Genomic DNA, 24,776 nt, shown 5'->3' on the forward strand with positions numbered 1-24,776 from the left:
TAAGTCAGTTGAACAGTCTGATGATGTCAATAACCAGTGTGACTCTGAGGATGACATTCCATACAAGTGGTTCAGAGAACAGCCAGACAAAGAAATTGGAAGATTTACAACTGTCTATGAAATTCCCAGATCAAACATCAATCCTGAGTCCACCTTGTCCAGTGGGTGAAGATCGCTTACCCGTTAATCCATCTGGTGACTCATGTAGCGCGGATGCAGGAGACCTACATGATGCTCTGCCAGCTGCTGCCGGGAGTGGATGTTCGCCTGCTACTTCTCATACAACACCTGAAAAAGAAACGAGGGCTAAAGAATCGACAAGTGTATACTTACCTTTCAGTATCCCTGGATCTGCTGGAGATGACCTTCTTACTGAGAAAACTAAACTCCTGAAAAGGATGTCCCTGTTGAAAGAAAAGAGAGAGAGATGGATGATGGTGCACAAGTTACCAGTGATACAGTGCCGTCTGAAAGTATTGACACTGATGGACAAAGCAGCACTGTAAGACGTTCAACCAGAAACAGAGAAAGACCTGAACGACTGCAGTATTCACATCTTGAGAGAAAACTGACGTGTCCCTCACGAAGAAAACACATCGGTCAGGTTTTTTTGTTGGACCCTTTGAACCTTTGATCTACCTGGATGTTGGAGCCTGGATCGAGACATTGATGGCGAGCCACAGCCCAGAGGAGAACTACAGATACGGCGCCTGCAGAATTCAACACTTCATTACATACACACACACCCACCACCAACTGTGCGGTAGGACAAACTCTCTCCACTTCCACAGTGGACTGAACTGAACTGGAACTGAAACAGAATGGAAGTGACTGAGAACAGGGGGGGAATTCTGAACTTTAAATCACAGCTGTGAGTTTTGTTTACATTTTTTATTTTTCTACTTACCTGGGTAAGATTTGTGTAATTTTCATATGTTTTTTTGGCTATCCTTCCCACCCATGTAATAAAAGGGAAGCAATTTTGTTTCTCAAAGAAAGCATAACTGTGTTTGAGTCATTCCTGGCGTATTGTTTGGTTAATCCTGGGCTCCGTAGTCGAACATAGAACTTCTGATCCCACTGGCCATAATAATTATTTTATAGAGTAATCCATTTCTGTTCCCCACCTCTAAAAGGTTACAGACACAATTTGATCCGTCTGCATTTCAGCGGTAAGTGGGCTAATTGGATTAGCAACCGTCAAAAGCATCAAAAAAGTGTTGAAACAAGCGTAAAGATTGATTAAAATTATATAAAAAATAGATGTCTTTTCAGAAGTTTACTAATGGAGCAGCTGTGTCTGAGAGAATTTTAAACAATGGGAAATGTTCTGTGTTTTACTGTAGCTACACACAACATATCTTTTTAATTACGGGACAAAGTATGGGTAATAAACTGCCAGAACCTTTTCTGTTATTTTACGGATTTATTTTTTAGAGTGCAGCGCACTCAGGGCTAGATTTATCAAGCCGTTTGCGCCTGTTTCCATGCGCTAATCGGTTACAAAGACGGACGTAACCGATGCGGGCTATTTACAACGCACTTGGGTAAAATCGCAGATTGTCTGCCACATGAGCGAGAAGAGACAAGTTGTGCTTTCAATATGCGTTCGTGGGAGGGTCGTGGGGAAAGTGGGAGTTCCACTCAAAAAGGTGGGAGGATAAGCGCAAAGTGCACCTAATTATATAGTCCGTGGTATTTACAAAGACTGTCAGTAAGAGCGCGCCTCTATTCTGCGGCGGAAATTCTCCGCCTCTTAAAAGCAGGTCTGAACCAGCCGCAATCGAGTTTCCTCGTAGACCTTTATGCCGCTGGTGAAATGGCAACAGTAATTTGAGCAAGACGAAGACATAGGCGAGGCTGAAAATATTTTTAACACAAGAATCACACTTTGTCAGTGAACACAACATCATTTATCGTTACAGATCAAGCAGCCATGCAATATTAGAGTTACTGGAAGAAATCAAAGATGACATTGAATCACCCACTCAGCGTTCACATCCCATTCCAGCAGTTGTTAAACTCCTCGCTACATTACAAATATTGGCAGCAGGATCATTTCAAACAGTCATAGCATCAGCAGTGGGAATATCGCAGTCTGCACTCAGCCGTATCATAGCACAAGTACCGCTTCGCTACAGTGCAATTTACGGTATAGTGGGCGGAGAAAGACGCTGATTGCCTGATGGGTGTCAGGGTTGATAAATACTACGCAAAATGTGGAAGCATAGCGTGCGCTATTACCAAACTCGCATAAACAGACGCAGCTCAAACTGTGCCAGTGTTAGTAAATCAGGCCCTCAGTGACTGCACAAAATATTATGGACGTTCAAAATGAACCTCTAGCGCCTGTACATGGATTCATTTGATATTATTACCTCAATATGTAATCTAATCTCTAATCTGGAAGTGTCCGTCATTAATAAGCAAACCTCCAGCAACGCTTATTAAAAACAACATTATTGTGAGTCTCACGAGTTTGGTGGCCTAATAAGGTCCCATTCAGGTTGGTATTCATATACTACACTATACTTTCCCTTCTTGCACCTTGTAAGAAGTCACTCATAAAAAAAAGCACAATGACATTTTATTTGAATCTTCTTCCTTTAATCTTCTTCATCTCCCATCATTACACACAGCAGACTGTGCAGGTTGACCTACCTGCCACATAACAGTTAAGCAAATTATAAAAAGGAGATGAAATTTGCCGAACTGCTGTTAGGGAGGGCAATATTTGCATTTAAATACCACCCCTGATTAAATAAACAGATAGCCTCTCCCTTCACCACACTTCATTGTTTCAGTGCAGTGAAAAAGACCATTCATCAGGATTACCTGCTGTAAATCAAATTTTACAATTTGTATTCATTTCATAATATCAGTGACTTTGTGTTATTATATGTATTTTAGCATGATGAAGATATTTTGGTTTCTCTTCTCTGACAGATTGGAGGCTGTGCAAGAGTGACAAAAAGTGTTAAGATTGCTTCAGCCAATCGGCTCGCAGAGCTCGTCGCTTTGTCATACCGAGCAGTGCCGGGCGTTCATGACTCGTAAACTTTGAATTTAACAAGGAGAGGGAGGCCATTTGTCTTTTTGTCCTTACTAGTAAGAAAATGTAAAGCTGGCACTGCTTTACGAGCACTGTTATTGCATCAGCACACACCAAATATTGACAGAATCTAGTTTGAACAAAGTAAACAACAGTTCACAGAATACTGCAGTAATTTCATGAACACCTTGTGTACAAAGACTGTAGGTAAACATGATATTAGCTACCTTAACTGATAAGTTATCCATATGATTCTATGGCAACCATGTTATATAACATTTCCTAACAGCTCCGAAGTCATAGAGGTGGAATTAGGGGGAGCAGAGGATGAATACTAATTGGATTTAACAGTGTTGCTTCATTTAGAAAAGCTTGTTGCCAGGAAACCGAACCCACTTTTGATCTTCAATCTCACTTTAAAGCCCACCCAAACTAAATCTGACCTGGCGTGTCACAGCCAAAGAGTTTAACCCAATCATTCATCGCCCATCTTCTCCTGAAATGCAGTCAATTGGGGCACCTGGGTACCTCACCTGGTAGAGCGTGCGCTGCATGTACAGAGGCTCAGTCCTTGCTGCAACAGCCGCGGGTCCGATTCCTGCAGCCCTTTGCTGCATGTCATTCCCCCTCTCTCCCCCCCTTTCCTATCTTCAGCTGTCCTGTCTAATTAAAGCCTAAATGCCCAAAAAATGCAGTAAATTGGATTAACTTGTGAGGCAGTAATTCAGTATTCAGGAAAGTATAGTCTGTCTCCACTTTTATTCAATTGGATAACATGAGCCAGTATCCAAATAGTGTAGACAACATTATATGCAATGTAAAGATTTAATATATATATATAATACTCTTTATAATATTTATCACGTTCGTAACATCTTGTGGGACCTTTAGTACAACAGTTAAAGGCTGAATAGAAAACAGGGAGCTGGTGTTGGCTGCATGCACAGAACTGCTGTTTTCCAGAGGAGTCCCTGAGTAATCACACTCCAACACATGGCCTGTGGCAGCACAAAGTCTTTTGAAGACTTGATGTGATGATTAATGTGTCAGATTTAATCACTGGAAGCGGCAGGGTGTGAGTAGGAACTTCTAAGTTCATCTAGTATCCTGACTTAATTGAGTTCTGACTACAGTTGTGCATTTGTCCCTTACAATGCCTAAAAACTGAACAGCTGGTTGGATCATCCATAGTATCCTCTACTTAAAGAGTACTACTAAGTGTGGTGGTCATGCAACATTGTCGTATGTAGCTACATGCTAACGCCACTGAAATCTGTAATCTTGGCTCCCAATGTTGAAGCCTTTATCTGCAATCTTTTACGGTAGAAAGTGCTGCTATATTCTATTATCTGCTAACTATAGTAGCTACGTGCTAAAGCCATGAAAACCTGTAATCTTGGCTGCCAATTTCAGGTCACACTTCTGCTGAAACATGTCCGGATGTGTCATATTTGGTTTATAAGCCTTTATTGCTGTTTGGTGTACAAAGTCCTGCTGTATACGTTGAGACTGACTGCAGCTGTGATTATGACTAGCCGTAGGATATAGCCGTTCAATGGTTATCAGGAACCTTCCAAAATCCACAGCTAATGGAAAACTAAAAAAGAGCGAGTCAAGTTTAGTAGAGCCTTGCTGTACCTATGCAGTGGAAATGCAGCAAAATATACAAGAATAATTAACTTTGGATGCGGAGAGGCGCCCATAGATAGAGAATGCCTGTGTACAGCATCCTGAATTTTGCCCCTGGCCACAGTACAGCTGCCATGAGAATATCCATAGCATCTAGATACAATCACAACTGCAGCCATGGTCTGAACATTAACCATATCCACAGCCACAGCTTCACGCAGCACAACCAATCAGAGCAGCTGTGCTCACCAGCCAGTGGATGCATATTAATGCAGGTTGGTTGGCCTTTTGAGAGGATTATTCTTTTTTTCTTTAATACATTTTTATTCATCAAAAATTACACTAAAAGACAGATAGGTTACATACAATACACAATACAATGTCTGAGAGCAAAAACAACCAAAAAAACACATCACATAAAATATACATACATATAAAGAACCTATATAAACAAAAATACACAAAAAAGTTTCTGATTCCTAATCAGATGATACATAAATAATAATTAAATGTAGAAAGGTATGTAAATGAGGGATGAAAACAAATTCATATTGTCAAAATATACAATTATAACACAATCACACTATAAATGTGTTAATTTCACAACAATATTAAATAAAGGATAAATAACCGATATCGTGTTAAGGAGGCTCATCAAATACATTCTTACAACAGTCTATAAATTTGTTGCTTTTTACTATTATTTATCAAATACAGTGATTTAAGAAGCAAATTAAATTTCACTAAAGAGAGGCCCTTTGAGAGGAGGAATGAGGAATAATAGGCCTAAATGCATCATGTAAAGTGTCACATCATCTTTCCTTTCTGTATAGTGTCTACAGGGCGTTTCCCTAAACCAGCAGTGTACTATAACTGGACTGGACCAACAGACTAACTGTCCCTATAAAGATAATTGGTATTGCAAGGAGATGAAAAGTAGTAAAACAAAGAGAGAAAAAAAAACCTAATTCTGAATTATTATTATTTTTTACTAGAGTGTAAGTAGAGTTGTTAATAAAAACGTCACGTGGCATATGGTGTGTAAGTTAGACTTTGGCCCTTTGCAAACACAACACACACATTTCCAGACACCTCCCCTCCTCATAGTTGCATCAGTTAAAGTTACACAAACATACCCAGTTACAGTTAGCCTGTATTCATAATCCAAAGTCAGAAAGCATATTTTTAATACCCAAGTTGCAACATAGTTAACATATTTCACATATGGTAGGCTACATCTAGTTTCACACATTTGGATACACCAAAAGAATACTGGATGATGTGTAGGCTATACAATATAATGAAACTGTACTTAAATATAGATTTGCCTACTTTGTCCGTTTAAATAGAGTGGGTGTTTAAAAAAGATGTATTCCATGCAGTTTTCCACGCTCCCTGTGTGTTATCACCATTGGTTATCACCCAGGGCTGATGTGTGTGATGTGTAGGCATGCCAGCAGCCGCTCATTCACTTCCAGGTACAGTCTGCTGCGGTCCAGTCACATTTCAACACGAACTGCTTTCGGCCTGATAAATACGCATGCGCACTACGGCTGACCCCTCCGGTTTCTGCGTGCAATGCCACGTTAGTAGCGGTAGACACAAAATATCAGCTACTCTCCCAACCCTACCAAGGAAGCAGACCAAAACTAAGACCATTTTCACAGCTAAACCTTAGCCGGCCGTGTCTACAGCTCTCGTCTCTCTGTCAAGAAGAATACTCGACGACATCTAGCTATGTTGAAGTTTCTGCTCGTCTGCACACTGGCCGTGGCCAGCAGAGCTGAGGTCGGCGAGGAAGAAGATGTCCTGGTGTTGAAGAAAAGTAACTTCGACGAGGCTCTCAAAGCTCACCCTAACATCCTGGTTGAATTCTGTAAGTAACATCATCTACAAAATCTCTCCAGCTAGCTAGCGCTAGCCGTCTTCAACAGGCTCACCGGTTGCGCGGCTAGCTAGCTAACGTCAACGTTAAATGCAGCCTGGGTTAATGTTAGCATTACACTTTGACACTTTTGACAAGTTAGCTAAAGTCACTGCTGTTGGTGGCGAACTTAATAATGTCGTGCTCAATTTGGCATCTATGCGTGAATCTATTCCACCTAGTTTCACACCAGCTATTTCTCTGTAACGTTAGTTCAAACGGAGTAAGAAATGTATGTATTATCAGTTTTCCATTAAATTTGACTAGCACCGAGTAACGCCAACGTTATCTTGAAAGTGTGAACGTATTCTGATGGGGATACGGAATTTGGCACAACCCCAGCGTGATTTACTTACTATGTTAGCAAATCATATTGCAAATTATGTTTATCCATATGCTTGCTTTAACTTTGTTATAGTTAGCTCCAGGGTGTTATAGAATATCCGCGTACCATATTGCATTTTTAGAAATCCGCAACAGCGTGCATTATCCCTTTTTCCGTTGGGATAATACTAGAACATAACCATTAATGCTGTAAGTAGCCATAACCGAAAATAGTTAGGTGAATCCGTAAAGTGCGTGGCTATTATTTTCGATTGCCTGCTGTGGTTTCATACTGCATGTTTCAGTTTTAGTGCAGCCCGGTCGTCTCATTTACTGTAATTCCCATGCAGTTCTTGACTTATTTTTAATAATAATAATAATAATAATAATAATAGGAAGCCTTTGTGTCATAGCACAGGCTATATTAAGCCACTTCTCCTTTGCCTGCTGGCCCATCCCGCTATACTTTTGTCAGACTGTTGACCTGCTCACATACTGTGTGAAAAATCCGTGGACCAGTCAGAGATGGCCGTTGGGAAGATTATCCAATGATCTGAGGATGGGAGGGATGAAGGCTTTTTTTTTTTTTTTTTTTTGCCCTCGTATTTGTCAACTGGGCGGGATTTTTAGTGTGATGTGGAGCTAGGTTGACGTGTACTTTACAGAAGTTAATCTCTACGTTTATATTTGCTGCTGGTACAAGGAAGTTTTGTTCTTTGTCAAGAATTTAAGGTGATGCAATGCAGGTCATTTTATTCGACGTGTCGTTTTTTGATTAGGAGATTGTGTTTGATATTTGTGCCTGTCCCTTTTCCATGTACAATTGGACACCATGGCTTACAAATCAATTTGTGAAACCATAGACTGTAAAGGGAGGGAAACCTCAGTGGCAATTAAATTATCCCTCATTTATTTATCTATTGCTCTGGTTTATGGCAGTTTACCCCCGGTCACTAATCCTCAAAGGACTTATTGTTAAAGTTCAAACTTTTCCTTTTAAAAAGGTTGCAAACGTCATAAATTAATCTGTTGATAATATTGTGTGCACATATATAACGTTTTTAGTTTATAAAATTTCAGGAAAATAGTATAAATGCTGATTGCAAATTCCCAGAGCCCAAACTGACATTTAACTTAAAATTGAAGATAATTGAGAAAAACAGCACATCATCAGTCATCTTTGGTGGTGAACAAGTAATCCTTTATCAAAACAGTTGGTAATCACTTCTGTCCATTGAACGATCGATTAATCAACCAATTGTTTCAACCTCTTTTTTCTGCTCTGTATAAGCAGGACAGTGTCTTGGTCCAGACCTTTTTTTCAACAATATTATAAGATTAAGCTTAATTCATCCTGAAGGATTTTTTTTTTTTGTCCCAAAAATGATCAACCCTCTATAGCAGGGGTCGTCAATGTTTAAGTCAAGGATCCATTAACTCAATGAGAGACAGAGCAGGGACCTCCCCCCTACTACATACAGTATATTGTATAAAATTGAGTTGCATATTAAACTGGTTCTACAATAACGTATATGCCAGCCTACGGCCTTTATACCTTTTTTACATAGAATACTAAGCTATTAAAATAATTGTTGGCATGATTAATTAAATAATCTTTCAATATACATACATGTGGTACAGTGAATCTTTACAATTAACTATATTTGTGTATGGCTATCTTAGTGAATACCTTACCCATAGGCCAGTCATATGTTGGAATTATATTAAGACATTTTAATTTTTGAAAACTTTCAAAAATAAATAACAATGTAAATGTGTGTGTGTGTGTCCTCCTCACACTCCTGCAGATGCCCCATGGTGTGGTCACTGCAAGGCCCTGGCTCCAGAGTTCGCCAAGGCCGCTGGCATGCTGAAGGCCGAGGGCTCCGAGGTCCGCCTGGGTAAGGTGGACGCCACAGAGGAGACCGAGCTGGCCCAGGAGTACGGCGTCCGGGGATACCCCACCATCAAGTTCTTCAAGGGCGGAGAGAAAGAGTCACCCAAAGAGTACTCCGGTGAGCATTTATTGTCATTTTCATTCGTACAGAATTGTTTGCATGAGATCAATTTTCTTAGAAGTTAGAGGCAGTGGTGTGAAATTACCTCCCGTTTATATACTGCAGACGTGTGGTGTATGGATTTGGTGTTTTCTATATTAGTATGTTAGATTAAGATTTGATGTTTATAAGGTTCCTTTTAGTGCTGTGCAATTAATGAAATTTTGATTTTGCTTCCCAACAATCCCCAAAATAGTACAATTGAGAGAAAAAAACGATGATTTTTGCCATGTTCTGTTTTTCAAGAACACTCTTATTTTGTCTTGTGTTCTGAATGACACGTGCTTATCCGCCCCTCCCGAAGCCATAAACTCTCTCAGCCTAGTCAGGGAGGCAAGTCGTGTGCATATCATCCGCTGGAATTTTAAAAACTCAGCGCGAGTAAAGATGGCAGAAGGAGGGCAGCCACAGCACCGTCTGGTGAGCAAAAAAGGCAAAACCAACTCCATTGTGTGGGAACAGTTTGGCTTCGAGGAATCCGACGATGAGCAGAAACATGCTACGTGCAAGATTTGCTAAATGGTAGTGGCTGCAACGCAAGGGAACACCACAAATTTGTTTATCCACTTGAAAATTAAACACTACAAATTCTCTACTCATTGCACTTTAATGAATGGGAGACATTTTTCTGACAAAGTGATGTAATCTTGAGTAAGTCCTGCCATAGGAAAGTGCGTGGAAATTATTTCATAATACAATCTCATGAAAGTCTTCATAGATTGCATCAATAATCCGTTCTGACAACTAAAGGAAAAGCCCTATTGAGTGAATTTTTTTTTTTTTGTTTTCCTCATCCTGGTAATATGATCAGCACAGCTGCATAAACGGAGTCAGCCAATCAGCTTTAAGCAAACACCACTGAGACAAATGTGGGCTGGGCCTACCCTGCACGTTCCTCTCATACTCACTCTGAGCCAGCAGAGAGATGTGCAGTCCTTCACGTCTCCTTTTCTCTGCTGGCCTGGGCCAGTCTTCGTTTGGAAAGGAGGGGAGAGTAGGTTGGGAAGTTATTTTTATTTTTTTTGTGTGGGAATAACTACCACAAAACCTCACAGCACTTACTAAATGCTGTATCACTTCATCAATGTGCGTTTCTCAATGAAATTGCTACTATGTTGCATCAGCGGTTCAGTCTGACAGCCAGGTCTATCCTAAGTCCAGTTATGTGTGGGTACATACATATATACACAATTTACCATATTCACTTATCATACAAAATGGTGCTTGGATGTGAAAGTCAAAACAAATAAGCATTGTTTTCTATTGCCATCTGGCTAACAGCTCTTACACCGTCAGAGGTTTCATAAATGCAAATACATGGTTTGTTTTTGTTGTAGACATATTTTCGCTTTCAAAATGCACCTAAACTTTCACACCAGAAAATGTGCAAAGGGAATCTGTGTGTCTGCACATATTCAGTTTGACCACAGTAAGGCAGTGTAAATTCACAGAACATCAGCACTGTAAGTATTTAAGTTGAGGTCAGGTATATCCCCATCTGTCAGATGTGTCTTTGGCCCATTTAACTACTAGGAAAGATTTTATTTAACCTTTTTTATTTTACAAGGAATATTCCCATTGAGACTCAGTCTCTTTTACAAGGGAGTCCTGGCCAAGACCTGAAAAGAAACTGACTTAAACCGCAAATTACAATCAATGATCAGAGTTCAGTAACAGGACATGTGCATTCAGTGGTCAGAAAGTCTTTAATCCTGTTTTTTTTTAAATCTTCCATGCTAATAAAATAATGTAGTTTAAGGTGACTTTGTAGCTCACACCAAGATGACTAACACCTTTAAAAGCACTTTCACCAGAGTACGGGTTTGAGGAATGACCTACATAATTGGTCCGTGTGACCGAAGGTAAGAAAGGTAAAATAAAAAAACTAAGAAACCTGTACGGTTCTCTACATTCCTAATATGGATGAATGAGGCTGATTTTAGCATTTGACTCGTGGCTTTTGACCAGTCCCATGCTGTCTGTGCATACCAAGGTGCTTGAGTCATTGTGTTCTGTTGTGTTGCAGCTGGCAGGCAGGCCGATGACATTGTCGCCTGGCTGAAGAAGCGCACAGGCCCGGCTGTCGCCACCCTGGCCGGAGTCACCGAGGCAGAGTCTCTGATCGCTGACAACGAGGTGGCAGTCATCGGATTCTTTAAGGTACGACCCTGATCTCTCAAGGTCTGAAAATAACAAGTCAAAATTTTGATTTCTGTAAATAAAGCCTTCTTTTGTTTATATTGTATACACACTTTTTGGCCAGATTCTTTGTTTATTGAGTTTATTGTTGGGAAATGCTTTGTCATCTCAAAAGCACAATTAATTAGGGCTGTCCTCGACTAAAGAAATTCTTAGTCGACTAACACTTATTCGATTTTGTCGACTAATCGATTAGTTGATTTAATTGACAGAGCTGTGCGCTTTGAGAGGTGGTTAAGACTAGAAAAGCACAATATAAATGTAGTTAATTAACAATCTGTAAAACTGAGTTTCTCCACAATTAATCTTGCAAAAGCACCACTTTAAATCTTGTGTTTACCATAAATGTGCTCAGAAGTTTCTTGGAAATAAGTAATTAAGCATGAATAAGCATAAAAAATGACTAATCGACTAAAGAAATCTTAGTCGACTAAGACCAAAACGACCGATTAGTCGACTAAGAGGTGGCAGCCCTACAATTAATACATGTTTGGCTATTTATTCAAATTTCTCATGCAATGTTGCTTTCAGAGCATTGAAAGAAAAATGCTGCTGTTTAAAAGTTAGTTTAATAATTAGTGATCACTTGCACCGTGCTTTATCTTAAGGAAGTTTTTTTTCATGTGCGTAGGATGCTGACTCTGAGGGGGCCAAGGCCTTCGAAAAAGCAGCTGAAACCACAGACGACGTTCCCTTCGCCGTGACTGCCGACAATGCCGTTTTCGCTAAGTTTGAGGTGTCAAAGGACAGTGTTGTCCTCTTCAAGAAGGTGAGTTTGAGTTCTTAAATTTATTTCTTCAGTGTTGCAAAATAATTCATGTAGATGTATTAGTAACACATAAGATGTATAGAGCATCAATATAATAGCACACCCATTAAATATATATGTACTGTATATTCAATAAGGGTGAGGGGGATCGAAAAAAAGATTTCCGACTATTTTTAAAATCACTTCTTTTCCCTAGAATCAATGTTTTTCTTTTTTTTTACCAATGATTCATCTATATAAATTCTGTTTTTATAAGGTACATCATATCCATTTCCAGCAAATGAAAAGAAAGTCAGTGATGTGCATTCTTTTTAGAAAACAATTAGTTTTTAGAAATGTCTGTTGATATATTGTCTCTAGAAGTGTATTATTCAACTTTTGTTTTTGTTAAAGAAGGAAAAGAAAATCACAGTACTCAATACTATCGTATCGCAATATTTGTAGAATTGCAATAAATGAAAATTGCAACTCGAATCGACACCCACGTATTGTGAAAGAATCGAAAAAAGCATATCGTCCCAGCACTAATATGCCGACATATGAACAAACTGTGGTCACAGGACATCTCATAAGATACAAACGGTTGACATCGTGATTATTTTAAGGGTTTACTCATTGCCCCAGTTGCAGTCATATCATATTGTAAACAGGTTATTAGTGGCCTTGCATCAGCTTATGAAACACGCTCACATGTGTAAGCGTTTACCGACGAGCTGCTGAAGACACCCCAGTGTTTTTGATTTTACATTTTGGTAATGTGATGCCTTCGACCTCACAGTATCCACTCTCCGTTGCTAATCTTGGCTCGTCTAAGGTGCTTTAGCGTTTTAGACGTGCCTTTGGGCCTGCAGCTCGACTTACCCGGGGAATGACCTCAGCACGTTGAGCTAACAGTGATGATCGGTGAATGTTGAGCTAATAGTGATAAATGGTGAAGCGCTGTATCAGATGATCTTTAAACTATCCCCATTCGGCTATGAGCAGAATGAATGGCAGTGGTGTGCACGCTGTCTAGCCTGAATAGGCCAGCTTTCATTCCTCCCATGTTGTTGCCGGACTTCCAGGAATTATGACCCGTTTCACTATCACAGTTTGATCCATTTGCTCTGCTGACATTTGGAAGCCGGAAGTGGCTGGCTCAGGCGGCGGAAGTCTTTAGTGCGCCTGCATTATGGGCAAAACAGTACGGACGCAGTGTCGATCCTTTCAGGTAATTTTATATGTGGCGGTTAACTTGTTTTGGTTTTATGCGCCACGGAGCAACTTTTATGGGAATGAACAGGGCCCCGCCTCCAACTCTCTATCCGGTTATCTTTATACGTCCATGTTTGTAGGTTGTTGAAACATACACAAGGTGTTTTTTTTTTTTTTTTTTAAAAAGGAGGTTATGCTTGTCTTGAATCCCAGTAACTGACCACAAAGTCCCTTGCGGAATAGGTTAGAAATCATTTAGCTTACTTATCAGCACAACAGTATCTCAGTCGACGTTTGGATTTGTCAAATTGGGTCAAGGTCCAGTATGTCCGTCAATAAAATATTAAGCAACCGAGCGATGTGAGGGTGTACTTTTAACTCTTGAAATCCTTAGTTCACAACAGCAAATATTCCCTCATTCTACAGCCTAAGGCTATGATGGTTGCTTTACTCAGCAACAACAATAGGAAAATAATCCATTTCTCTTTGCCATTTGTGGCTCCCAATGCTAGGAGGTGGATCTGCTTAAATATGACCACATCTCTTAAGGGTTTCTCGTAAAAAGCTTTGAAACTTATAAGCTGCTTCTCAATGCAAATGGTGACCGATGGAATTAAAATAAATATTCAAATGACAATGTGAAAGGGGTGATAAACCTACAGACTTTTCAGCTCAAACTGCAGCTCCCTGGGCTTTACGGCACTTTATAGTCAGTTCAGCTCATTGGTTAGCTGTCCACAACTGTGAACGCTGTCAGCGTCGTTTTTGGCCGCAGCAAGCAGCTGTTTTCAGTGAAAAGCTTCTGAAGGCTCACTGCACACTACCCGTGCGGCACCAAACGGAATCCGAATCAGAAAAGGATTTATTGCCAAGTAAGTAACCCTTACAAGGAATTAGCTTTGGTGGTTAGTGTGTAAATAAACAAATATATCAAACATTAATATGAAATCAACAATAAATGCAGAACAAATTAATACAAAATAGCTGTTTAACAGCAGACCGATGCAGTTGGAGATAGCTGGTGAACATGGCATGCTTTTAGCAGCTAAAGAGTCGGATACTTCCTTCATCAGTTGGTAAACTGTGTGTATTTAATCACTCACAGGGTTTGTGATTCAATCACTGGCAAGACACTGAACCTCTACCCACACCTCCTAACGTGCAGACCAGATCCTTGCATGGCAGCACTGCTCAGTGCATGTGAGGCATTGTAAGTGCTTTGGACGGCTTTTAGGTGCTATATAGTTATAGTCCAATCACCATATGTTTCTTATTGTTTCACAAGTGATGCCTTCAGTCACTTTTTGCTGTGGAAACTCATGATGGGCATCATTTTATGGATGGCAGTAGATCAGTAATGAAGTAATAATTTAATGTAGCCCCAGCTGCTTCAGAAACAAACCACAAACTCTAAACATCTGTGTTTTCTGCAGTCCTTTTGAGGTATGGATGATGTTCTTTCATTTTGGCACATGGACCAAGGCTCAGTCCTCCCACTGTTATTGTCTGGCCTCTGATCCGTGCTGGTAACTTTACCCTGATCCAAACACCGCTGACATGTGAGCTCGTTACCTACAGTGAGACAAGCCCTCCCACAGCAGGGGCTCAGTCTCCATAAACAGCTGGGCTCTTTCACTTGTTTATTGCAGCGGGGTTTAAGGTTTACCTTCCAAAGCCTTGGTCAGTGGCCGCAAGGCTGTCAATATGCCACTAACTAAATGTCCTTTTTTTTTCCTATTGTATGCCAGTAAGGGTTGCTTGGCAAGGCTGTACCACGGCTATTCTTAACACTTAATAAAAGCTTGTTTGTCAGCTTGGGGGCTACCAGTGGATTTTTTTAAAAGGAGTTTGTCTGGTAAATCTATTTGTGGTGTTCACAGGCAGACTAGATGGGTGGTTAATATTTGTTTCTAAATGTTTCCATGTTTCCCTTACAGTTTGATGAGGGGCGCAATACTTTTGACGGAGAGCTGACCAAAGAGAACCTCCTGGCTTTCGTCAAGGCCAACCAGCTGCCTCTGGTCATCGAGTTCACAGAGCAGGTAATGACCGGGGCCCATGCACATCTCCTTTCCACGTGACTCTCCACTACAAAAAGATGTACTAGTCCAAGCATTATCCCCACATGTCACACTTGTATAAATCTAATTTTCTTGCAGACTGCCCCTAAAATCTTCGGTGGAGAAATCAAGTCCCACATCCTCATGTTCCTGCCCAAAACTGCTAAAGACTTCCAGGACAAAATGGACCAGTTTAAGAAAGCCGCAGAGGGATTCAAGGGTCGGGTAAGTGAACTGTATAAAAGCACCCGCCAATGCACTTGTCTTTAACCTGTCAAATGTGATTGACGTGCATTCTGTGTAAACACACTATTTTTATAAAAAAAAAATTTAAATGGAAGTCTGCTCTGACAGGATATTTTGAATGACATTTTTTTTTTTTTTGTCTCTCCTGTCCAGATCCTGTTCATTTTCATCGACAGCGACGTGGACGACAACCAGCGAATCCTGGAGTTCTTTGGCCTGAAGAAAGAGGAGTGCCCCGCCATCCGCCTCATCACCCTGGAAGACGAGATGACAAAGTACAGGCCCGAGAGCAACGCCATCACAGCAGAGAGCATCATCAGTTTCTGCGAACTGTTCATTGAGGGCAAACTGAAGGTGAGATCCAAAGAGGAGTGATCAATTATGGCAGCACATGCATGTCATAGATATGTGATTTAATGTTGCGTTTATTTTTATTTTTTTCTCTCACAGCCCCACCTCATGAGTCAGGACATCCCTGAAGACTGGGACAAAAACCCCGTCAGGGTTTTGGTCGGCAAGAACTTCGAGGAGGTCGTCTTCGATTCATCTAAGAACGTCTTTGTGGAATTCTGTAAGAGCCTCCTCTTGTCAGCAGACGTATCCATTTCAAACAGTAGAGCTGCGTATCTCCACTGGTTTTCCGAACCGACTTAGATAACCTCTTCAATTCAATTTCCGATTCAATGTCAATTTGGGATATTTCACTTTGTGGAATCTTTCATTTCCAAGCAATTACCTGGTGAATTAAAAGTATCAATGTTGACATTAAAAATGTAACTCCTTTCCCAGCAAGCTAGCATGATGTAAAAAAAATTAGATTCTAGATTTTATGAATCGTAATTGAATCACTCAAATGAATATCGATTTTTAAAGTGGTTATTCTTTTGAAATTTATTTTTAAACCCAGCCCTTTTTAAAAAGCATTAAAATATATTCATGAATAATCTGCTTGAGGTAATAAAGGGGTTGACTTGTTTTAAAGTGGTATTTTGCTGTCAAAGCTCAGTTGCTAATCTGTGGGAGATTTGGCCTCAAACTCAAATGGTGCCCTTCTTTACTTAGCCCAATGCTAAGCTCTTTTCAAATACCAAGAGGTGATGCCGACCACTCTGCAAATGACTGTCACCCGGCACTGAAGTTTAAAATATCCTGTTAAATACAGCTGTTGGATTTTTTTTTTTCTAGCTATCTAGCTAGAGAGATGGCTAGCGATCCATATCCAAAGCACTATTTGAGGAGGAATTTTCCATCGCTGGCTGTTAAATACAGATTATGTCCAGTCATGCACAGCAGGGTCAGCCCGTATTCCCCGACCCGTGGAGAGGAGGGTGGGGGTTTCCTAGCCCGTTAAAGGGGAGCGGGGTCATGAAAGCTGAGGCTGCATGGGATATGATCAGTGTGCATTTGCCTGCCTCCAGCTATACATGGTATCAGAATGTACAGACCTGTCTGAAATCAAACATCCGCACACCCGATTTACCAGAGCTTAATTTAATGGCTGAAAAGAAAAGGCATGACTGACGTATTGCATTTCAAATGTGTTCAGGGGTCAAAATTAGGGCTGCACGATTAATCTAATTGCAATCGCAATTTCACTCTGTGCAATTACATAACCGCAAAAATTGTGCGGTTCATTTGTACTATTGAGCAAAAATGTCTTATTTTGAAAAGTTAATTTTGTAAAATATTAAGTTATGTAAAAAAAAAAGTATTGCACATTTCTTTTTATGCTTGTTTAACTTTGTATGTTGAAGTTGAGAAATACACATGATACCATTATATCCCTAACGCAGTATGACTTTTTCTTCAAATCTTGCAGCCCTACTCGATATTTAACTGAGCTAAAGCCAATCAAAGTGTACTGTATATGTAGTCTGTAATGGTGTAGTTGTCTGTGTGGTATTCCAGATGCACCTTGGTGTGGACACTGCAAACAACTGACTCCCATCTGGGAGAAGCTCGGAGAGAAGTATAAGGACAGCGCTGACATTATCGTGGCTAAGATGGACTCCACAGCCAATGAGATCGAGGCAGTTAAAGTCCACAGCTTCCCCACTCTTAAGTTCTTCCCTGCAGGTGAAGAGCACAAGGTGAGGGTTTCTTTTCTCTGTTACATTTGCTCCATAAGCAGAGAGCGAGATTAAATGTGTAATTGGCATCATCTCTCTCATCTTCACAATCTTCTGTAAAACATCTACATTTGTTTTGACTGATCTATAAGCGTGAGTCTCCTTTACACCCCTTTTGGGATTCATATATTCCCATTATTCCTTCAATACTGTAATGGCAAAATCCTTTAAATTAAACCAAAAGACGTGTTGCAGCGCAGTGTCTCCATTTCAGCTCAGTGTGAGAGTCTGGTCTACAGTAACTTGTTGCTCTCGCTACCAGTATTAGCTGATCTGTCTCAACAATGTGAGGCTGAAAAAAACCGTGCATGCAGACTAAATTTCACTGTGGTTGTCTGGATGAAGCCGCTAGCTAAATGTCCACCAGCCCTCTGGCTAATTTATGCAGTGTTATTGAAACACAGCAGCCGAGAATGGAGAGATGTTGAGTTCTAACCGATCAGTCTGATGCGTGTAGAGCTGTGTGTGGTTATACTGCAGCAGCCTGGTGTAACTTTCAGGCTATTTAACGAAGGTAAACTTAGCACAGTCGTGCGTAATGCAGCTGTGCTCTGGTGCAGCGCTGGCTGAGTCCTGATCATCATCAGCAGCAGCAGCAGCCGCCGCTGTTTGGTCATGTGGAGAATTCCGTACAATGTGAAACGACATTAGGGTGACTCCTTCACGGTTGGAACTTGATCACAAATTAAATCTACTCTTATTTTACCCTGGAAAAACAATGTGGTTACAACAATTTATATCAGAATTTTGTTTTAATTGCAATGCATTGATTAATACATTTATTTATTTTTTTACCCAGCCCTAATAATCAGGTTTGCAGTTGGGAGTTATGTTGATCTGGGTGGTTATTTGGATCCAAAATCATTGCCATACTGTCCTCCCAAGTGTCATTAGTGCCTCTTGATTTAGCAGCGTTAACCATGTGCAGGAACCTGAGCTCGCTGGCCTCGTAAGGTCCTGCACCTTTTTATGTTGGCGTTTGGTTCTTATAGATTCCTGCTCGATGACTTCACTCACATAAGACTCTGCTCAGCCTGCACCCACCTCGCTCTGTAGCGCTCCTTTATTGACGAGGCATTCACGTGCCAGCCTTCGTGTTAAGCAACCTTAAATGCGTGGTGTGTGCACCGGGGCAACCCCATAGTAAGTCTGATAATTGCCATGGCCCCACTTGGATGAAGCACAGAGGACCCAGAAGAAGGCTAAGAAGGGATGGAGCTGCAGTGCTGTGGAGCAGGCCATTATGGTCTGGTTGAATAGCTAAAAACTAAATGTGTTGCATTACAGATTAGGGCTGTGAATCTTCACTGGTCTCCCAATTCGATTACGATTAGGTCTGCTCAATTACGGAAAAAATCAGAATCCAGATTATTTTGAATAATATTGAATATAGATAAATAAATAAACTCCCCATTTTTATTGTATCCGTTCTTAAAAAAGACACTTCCTTGTTGCTGTGCTACTGTTCATAGCCCACATTCTACTTTATGCTGAGTCGTGCAGCAAGTTGAAGGAGCTGATGGGATTACATTTCACTGGTATTGTACCTTGTACATTTCATGTGGCGAATAAAAATTGATTTATTGATTGACCTCTGGAAAGATATTGGGACCGTTTTGAAGACAGACTGCCAATGTTTTTTGGCTACTTTTAAATGGCACAGTTGGGTGTCAAAGGCTCCGGGTGGGAGTGGGCGATATAGACCAAATCTTCCATTACGTTATTTAATCGTTTATCACTTTAACAGTATATATCAACCGTACCGTACTTAATCACATTTAATTATTTTCTTCTTTATATTTGGAACTTCCATACAAACAAAAAAACTGTCGACGCCGGTCGGCCCTCTTCGGCTTCTTTGCGTCCAGTGTCTGTGAGAGAGCAATCCATCTGGTTGGCTATTCAGCTTTAGTGAATTAGTGCATGAGAAGAAAAGCAGTAGTGAGAAAAGCAAGCAAATTGCTGAAGTCAAGAGGGGCACACACATAAGGCTCTTCAAATCTTTCATCTTTATCTCATCGATCCAATACACAGAGCTGTCAAACCTGGCCAAAAAGGATGTTTGAATGTTCCTTCTACAAAAACACAAATTCGAACTATTGGAAGATCTCTATTTTTGCACATTATGCCCATAAGAGGGCAAACGTACAACAATATACGTAACTACTTGCATAGGTATATTTATTTCAACACAAACATGTCTTTTGAAAGATCTACATACCTACACATTACAAAATAAACTAATAAAATAATGAGCTGTACCGTAAAACTTAATTCAAAGTAGACTGTAGAAATCTCTTCCTCTCTCCCTCTGTAGTTGGCCGTGGTTGGTGCTAGACCAAGCAAGCTGGCTAACTAGCCGGCCTGCCAGCCAGCCACTAAATCAGTATGAAAATGAGTAAATTAGGCAGTGAATTCACAAGAATCCTGAAAATCTGTGAAAACCTTTTCTACTGTCGCACGTTGTATATCGTCATATCGCCAACCCTAGCTCAGGGATATTTTTCTTTCTGCAATTAAACCCATGCAATCATGTTTCTAGACGTTTTGTTTTGGGGTGGGGATAAAGCCTAACACAAAACGGACGTTAATCAGAAATGATGTCCGATCAACAGGTGATTGATTACAACGGGGAGAGAACACTGGAAGGCTTCACCAAGTTCCTGGAGAGTGGCGGTAAAGAGGGCGGTGCCCCTGCCGGAGACGACGACGACGATCTGGACGCAGAGGTAAGATGGTCTCCCAGATGCATCGACACGGTTACAGCACAGTTGTAGCCTCATAAGAAGACACTGTCTGAGCTTTAATAAATGGCCATTATTATAGGTTCCTTTTTTGAGAGAACATAAAATAAGCAGCATTCTTAGTAGGGCTGCACAATTAATCGCAATTTTATCGAAATGGCAGTATGGACTAGTGCAATATCCACATTGCAGAGGGGCGCTATAGATAGATAGAGACCTTGTGTCTGAGAACGCTATATATTTCAATGATACAAAAATGATCATTCCCACCGATATCGTGAATCATGTCGCAATTACATTGTCAGTCACAATAATCGCAATTAGATATTTTCCTAATATCGTGTAGCCCTAATTCTTAGTATTCTAACCGCACAACAGTGCTCTGTTGAACTGTAATGACTGTGGCCAAATGAGTATGTATACTCAGTAAAGCTTTGTTTGTGTACTGATGCCCAACACCAGTGGGGACATATTCATATTGAGGAGGTAGCCATAAATGAGGGAAACTGGAGATGATGGGGACTAAAACAAGGACAACAGCTGCTGCATTGAAAGAGTAGTTGCAGTGTGAGGACTTTTGAGACAGATTGTTCTCATCTAGAGTCGTTTCATTAACAATTAGTGTTCAGGAAATGGTTTTATTACATTTAGGTTGTTTTTTAACCCAAAAAATCCAGCCAAAGCATATCAGAAAAAACCACGCCATAAAGATAATCTGCTGAAATATTGGCTCGTTTTCAATAACCTGTGCATTATTATTCATAATATTATTGACATACCTTTTTTTAGACATGTCTCATCGAAACCTCAGTGCTTTCTGGAGGCATATTCAGCATCATGTCTGAATGCTACACAAAGTAAAGTTCACGGGAAGGACTCCATGAGGATTTTATGCTGTAACCTTAGATCTAACCCACTTGGCTTAACTGAACATTAGCAAGCATCATAAGGTCTCTGGGTTAAACAGCCGTTTGAAGAAAACCTCCATGCTGTTTTTAGAAAATGTGCCAAAAATAGCACCTTTCCTAAACTTACTCTTGCTGCAAAATGTTAAAACGGATGTTGTGAGCGATCCCCTCGGGAGATACTTTCCACCTTATCTTGGTTAAAGATGTAGCGCATGCATCGTCGTGTGCTCCAACTTTGCCACATCCTTTCCACTCCACTGTTGCCGCTACACCCACTTCTCAGAAGTGTAATGGCAGCCCAGCTGAATGCTACATGCTGGTGCCTTCTGCAGCTGTCATAGCTTTTTGCCGGGCCTGGAGACCTGATCAAAGCGGCACGTGCAGCGCTGCAGGCAACATTAGGGCCTTCCTGTATCTGACTTATCTCCTGACACACCGGTCCTCAGACTAGACATGGAGGACTGGCTGCGCAGAACCAAGATGTCATCTAGGTGTCTACTGCGAGCTGTGGTTGTGAAGGTGTTGATTACACGTGACGACAAATCATTTGATTTGTTAAGACGTCACAATGGCCCCGTGCTACCACAAAAACATTGTCTTGTAGCCTTGTGTCTGAGAACGCTGGTGGAGGTGTAGATTTCCTTAACTACACATCTTGTGCAGCATGCAGGTCTAGTTTATTGTGCATTGACTATAGACCTTTTTCACGGCAGACATGTTGACATGTCATAGTAGGAAAAGCACAGCTGTATTCAAAACTAAAATGATGGCTGCATTCCATTTAGGAGAGGTCCTGGTATTATGCATGCTGACTCACTGAAATGTCTTACTGGGACACTTGATGGAACTGAGCCATCGTTAAGGTTATCAATTTCAGCTGTGCTTTTCCTACTATGACAAGTCAACATGTCTGCTGTGAAAAAGGTTCCATAGCCAGTGGACATGCATGCTTGACAGATTTGAAAGATAGTGGCCCAAATGCGATATCCACACTCACACTTTGATGCACGTAAGCACTAAGTGTGTGAGGGTTTAGCGCTGTCCCACTGTCGAATCATCAGTGCTTAATGTTGCCATTTGGACAAAAAAATGAGTAAATTGATAATTTGACTTCTCCACTCTGTTAACGCCTTAGGGTGGAGAAGGCCCTCGGTCTTAATTTGGGCTGGGTCTCGTTCAAAACATTTTGATACAGATACCAAGACTTTGATACCGGTTCCGGTATCAAAGATACGATACTTTCTCTGAACGTGGAGTTTTTAGTTAGACAGCCAATCGCAAACCTCATCAGATCTTGGTAGAAGCACCCTGCATGCTGATTGGCTCACTGACGCTGATGAGATTTCCTCCCTAGGTATTGGAATTGGGTATTGAATGACGAGGCATCTTTCAATACTCGATACTAAGGAGGCAATTCAGTCAGTGCCTAAAAAGTATTGAATTGTATAGCCAGCCCTAGTCTTAATAAACGACCCTCTTTTCTCCTCTGCTGTCCAGGATTTGGAGGATGTGGACGATGAAAAGGACTTGGACTCTGATGACGATGAACATGACGAGTTGTAAGAGCTGGCAGAGGAGAGAGAGAGAGAGGAGACGAGTCCCGCCCCGCCCCAACCCTTCCAACCAGTCACCATCACCCCCTTCACTTCTTTGTGGACCTTCCCAGTCCTGTGAACATTAATACTTCCCCTTTAACTGCCTCTTTGTCAGCCAGCCAGTCCATCAGTAGCGTGGCGGGGCCACTTTTCGCCAGCCACATCTCTAACCTCGCAACGTCTGGCCAGACTTGTCTTGTCCCACCTGAGGGGGAGGGGGGGGGGGACTCTGTGGAACAGCGCACCACCTCTACGGGAGACCTCAATGCCTTGTCTACAAAGCTCCACATCAGCTGTTTGCCTTGTATATTTTAAACCAAATGTAAAAATGGCATTGGGATTCAGTTTTCAAAAATGTTCCCTTTTTTTCCCTGTTGAATTTGCTCCCCTCCTCCCTTTAAAAAAAAAAAAAAAAAAAAAAAAAAAAAAAGGGGGGGAAAAAAGCCTTGCCATTGTTCAGTGTGGGTATGAGCTAAATGAGTGTTGTAACCTGTATTTGTAGGTAAGGGGGGGCTGCCAATGTTCTTTTCCCTCTGATAGAAATCCAGAGGACCAGAGTTTTGTGTGGTGGTTTTGTAAGGACTGATCTCTCAGGGGACAAGGGGCCATCCAATAGATGGGTTTATTTTGCAATGTCTTCACTAAAATAAACTCCAGAGCTTGGCCAGTGTAGCACAAAGGACCCCCTCCTCTCCCCCCCCCCAGCATCTGTAGCTAAGACTAATTATTTTCTTTCTTTTGGTGGGGGGAGAAGAGAGTCTTCTTTGTTTTTATTTCTTCATTCCCAAATAATCTAGAGTTTTGTCTCCTCATTTCCTCACGGCTACGGACTATTTTTCCAAAAGGAACTTTTCAGAGAAACTCCTATTTTATTTAATTGCTTTCACTATTTTTTTGTTTTATTTTTATTTAGGATTTGTCATTTTTAATGTACCATTGTGCCCAGCTGTAGCCAGTTGGGGCAGAGTTGGCCCTTGGACACGGTCTCAGACCTGGGAGGGTTTTTGGAGCCAGTTCTGATAGGTCGCACTGCATTCATGCCTAATCAGAGATTCACTGTGGTTACTGAAGCAGACAGAGATGGGTACAGCTTACTGGTCAGGTTGGTCTGAGAGAAGTGTCCATTATATCTGAAGTGGGGAGGGAACAATTACACAGCCCCACCCCTCATCCATACTGTACCTCCTGCATCCCCTTTGGCTCTACCCAACACCCTTGTTGCCACAGCAGTGTGTGTGTGAGTGAGAGTGCATGTGTTGTGTGAATGGTGTTTAAATGGTGTGAGTTGAATGACTAGTTCATGTTTTTGGTCATCCATGAACAGGAGGATGAATGTACTGCGTGTTGGTTGGCAGGGAGGGGGGGCATGAGTAGAGCAAGGTGATGGGTTTGACAGCTGGTGGGGGAAACTTTACAAAGCATTCCATCATATCCAAATTGATGTGGAAAACGTGAAATGGTGGCCAATAAACAAAAAAAATTGAAAAAATTGTGTTCAGTTTTATGTTTTGTTTTAGTTTTTTGAAGTGTACCTCCAGATTGACAGTGACTTATTATTCTACAAATGAACCTTGGAAGGGAAAATGCCATGACTGGCAGTGGTGGAATGTAACTAAGGACATTTACTCAGGTACTGTACTTAAGCACAAATTTCCATGCCACTTTCTACTTCTACATTTCAGAGAAATATTATACTTTTAACTCTACTACATTAATCTGAATGCTCGTTACTTTACACATTTTTTTTTTGCACAGAAAAAACGTAGTTTGACGCTTTTGTTGTCTCTAAAATGGGTATTTCTGCGTTGAGTACTTTTTTTTTTTTTTTAAATACATTTCTAGTACATTTTAAAATGATATTTAAATACTTTCACTTAAGTAACATTTTCAACGTAGGACTTCTACTTGTTATTTCAAATGTTTTAAAAAGTGTGGTACTCCACCAA

The 24,776-nt window shown here is 40.9% G+C and overlaps 1 protein-coding gene across 1 annotated transcript; it reads left to right on the top strand.

Moving 5' to 3' along the window:
- Nucleotides 1-6,207: 6,207 nt before the first annotated feature.
- On the top strand, nucleotides 6,208-24,140 carry p4hb (prolyl 4-hydroxylase, beta polypeptide). Its single transcript, XM_028598407.1, has 11 exons — nucleotides 6,208-6,557; nucleotides 8,738-8,944; nucleotides 11,013-11,146; nucleotides 11,817-11,954; nucleotides 15,086-15,190; nucleotides 15,308-15,433; nucleotides 15,608-15,808; nucleotides 15,905-16,025; nucleotides 17,363-17,544; nucleotides 20,199-20,312; nucleotides 22,733-24,140. The coding sequence occupies exons 1-11, from the start codon at nucleotides 6,419-6,421 to the stop codon at nucleotides 22,796-22,798; spliced, it is 1,533 nt and encodes a 510-aa protein (XP_028454208.1). The 5' UTR covers nucleotides 6,208-6,418; the 3' UTR covers nucleotides 22,799-24,140.
- Nucleotides 24,141-24,776: the final 636 nt, after the last annotated feature.

Source organism: Perca flavescens, chromosome 2, assembly GCF_004354835.1.
Source record: "Perca flavescens isolate YP-PL-M2 chromosome 2, PFLA_1.0, whole genome shotgun sequence".
Classification (NCBI taxonomy): domain Eukaryota; kingdom Metazoa; phylum Chordata; class Actinopteri; order Perciformes; family Percidae; genus Perca; species Perca flavescens.

Coding starts and splice junctions, on each gene's coding strand:
- p4hb (XM_028598407.1), top strand. CDS start 6,419: ATGTTGAAGTTTCTGCTCGTCTGCACACTGGCCGTGGCCAGCAGAGCT. Junction 6,558..8,737: donor TAACATCCTGGTTGAATTCT/GTAAGTAACATC, acceptor ACACTCCTGCAG/ATGCCCCATGGTGTGGTCAC. Junction 15,191..15,307: donor TCATCGAGTTCACAGAGCAG/GTAATGACCGGG, acceptor ATTTTCTTGCAG/ACTGCCCCTAAAATCTTCGG.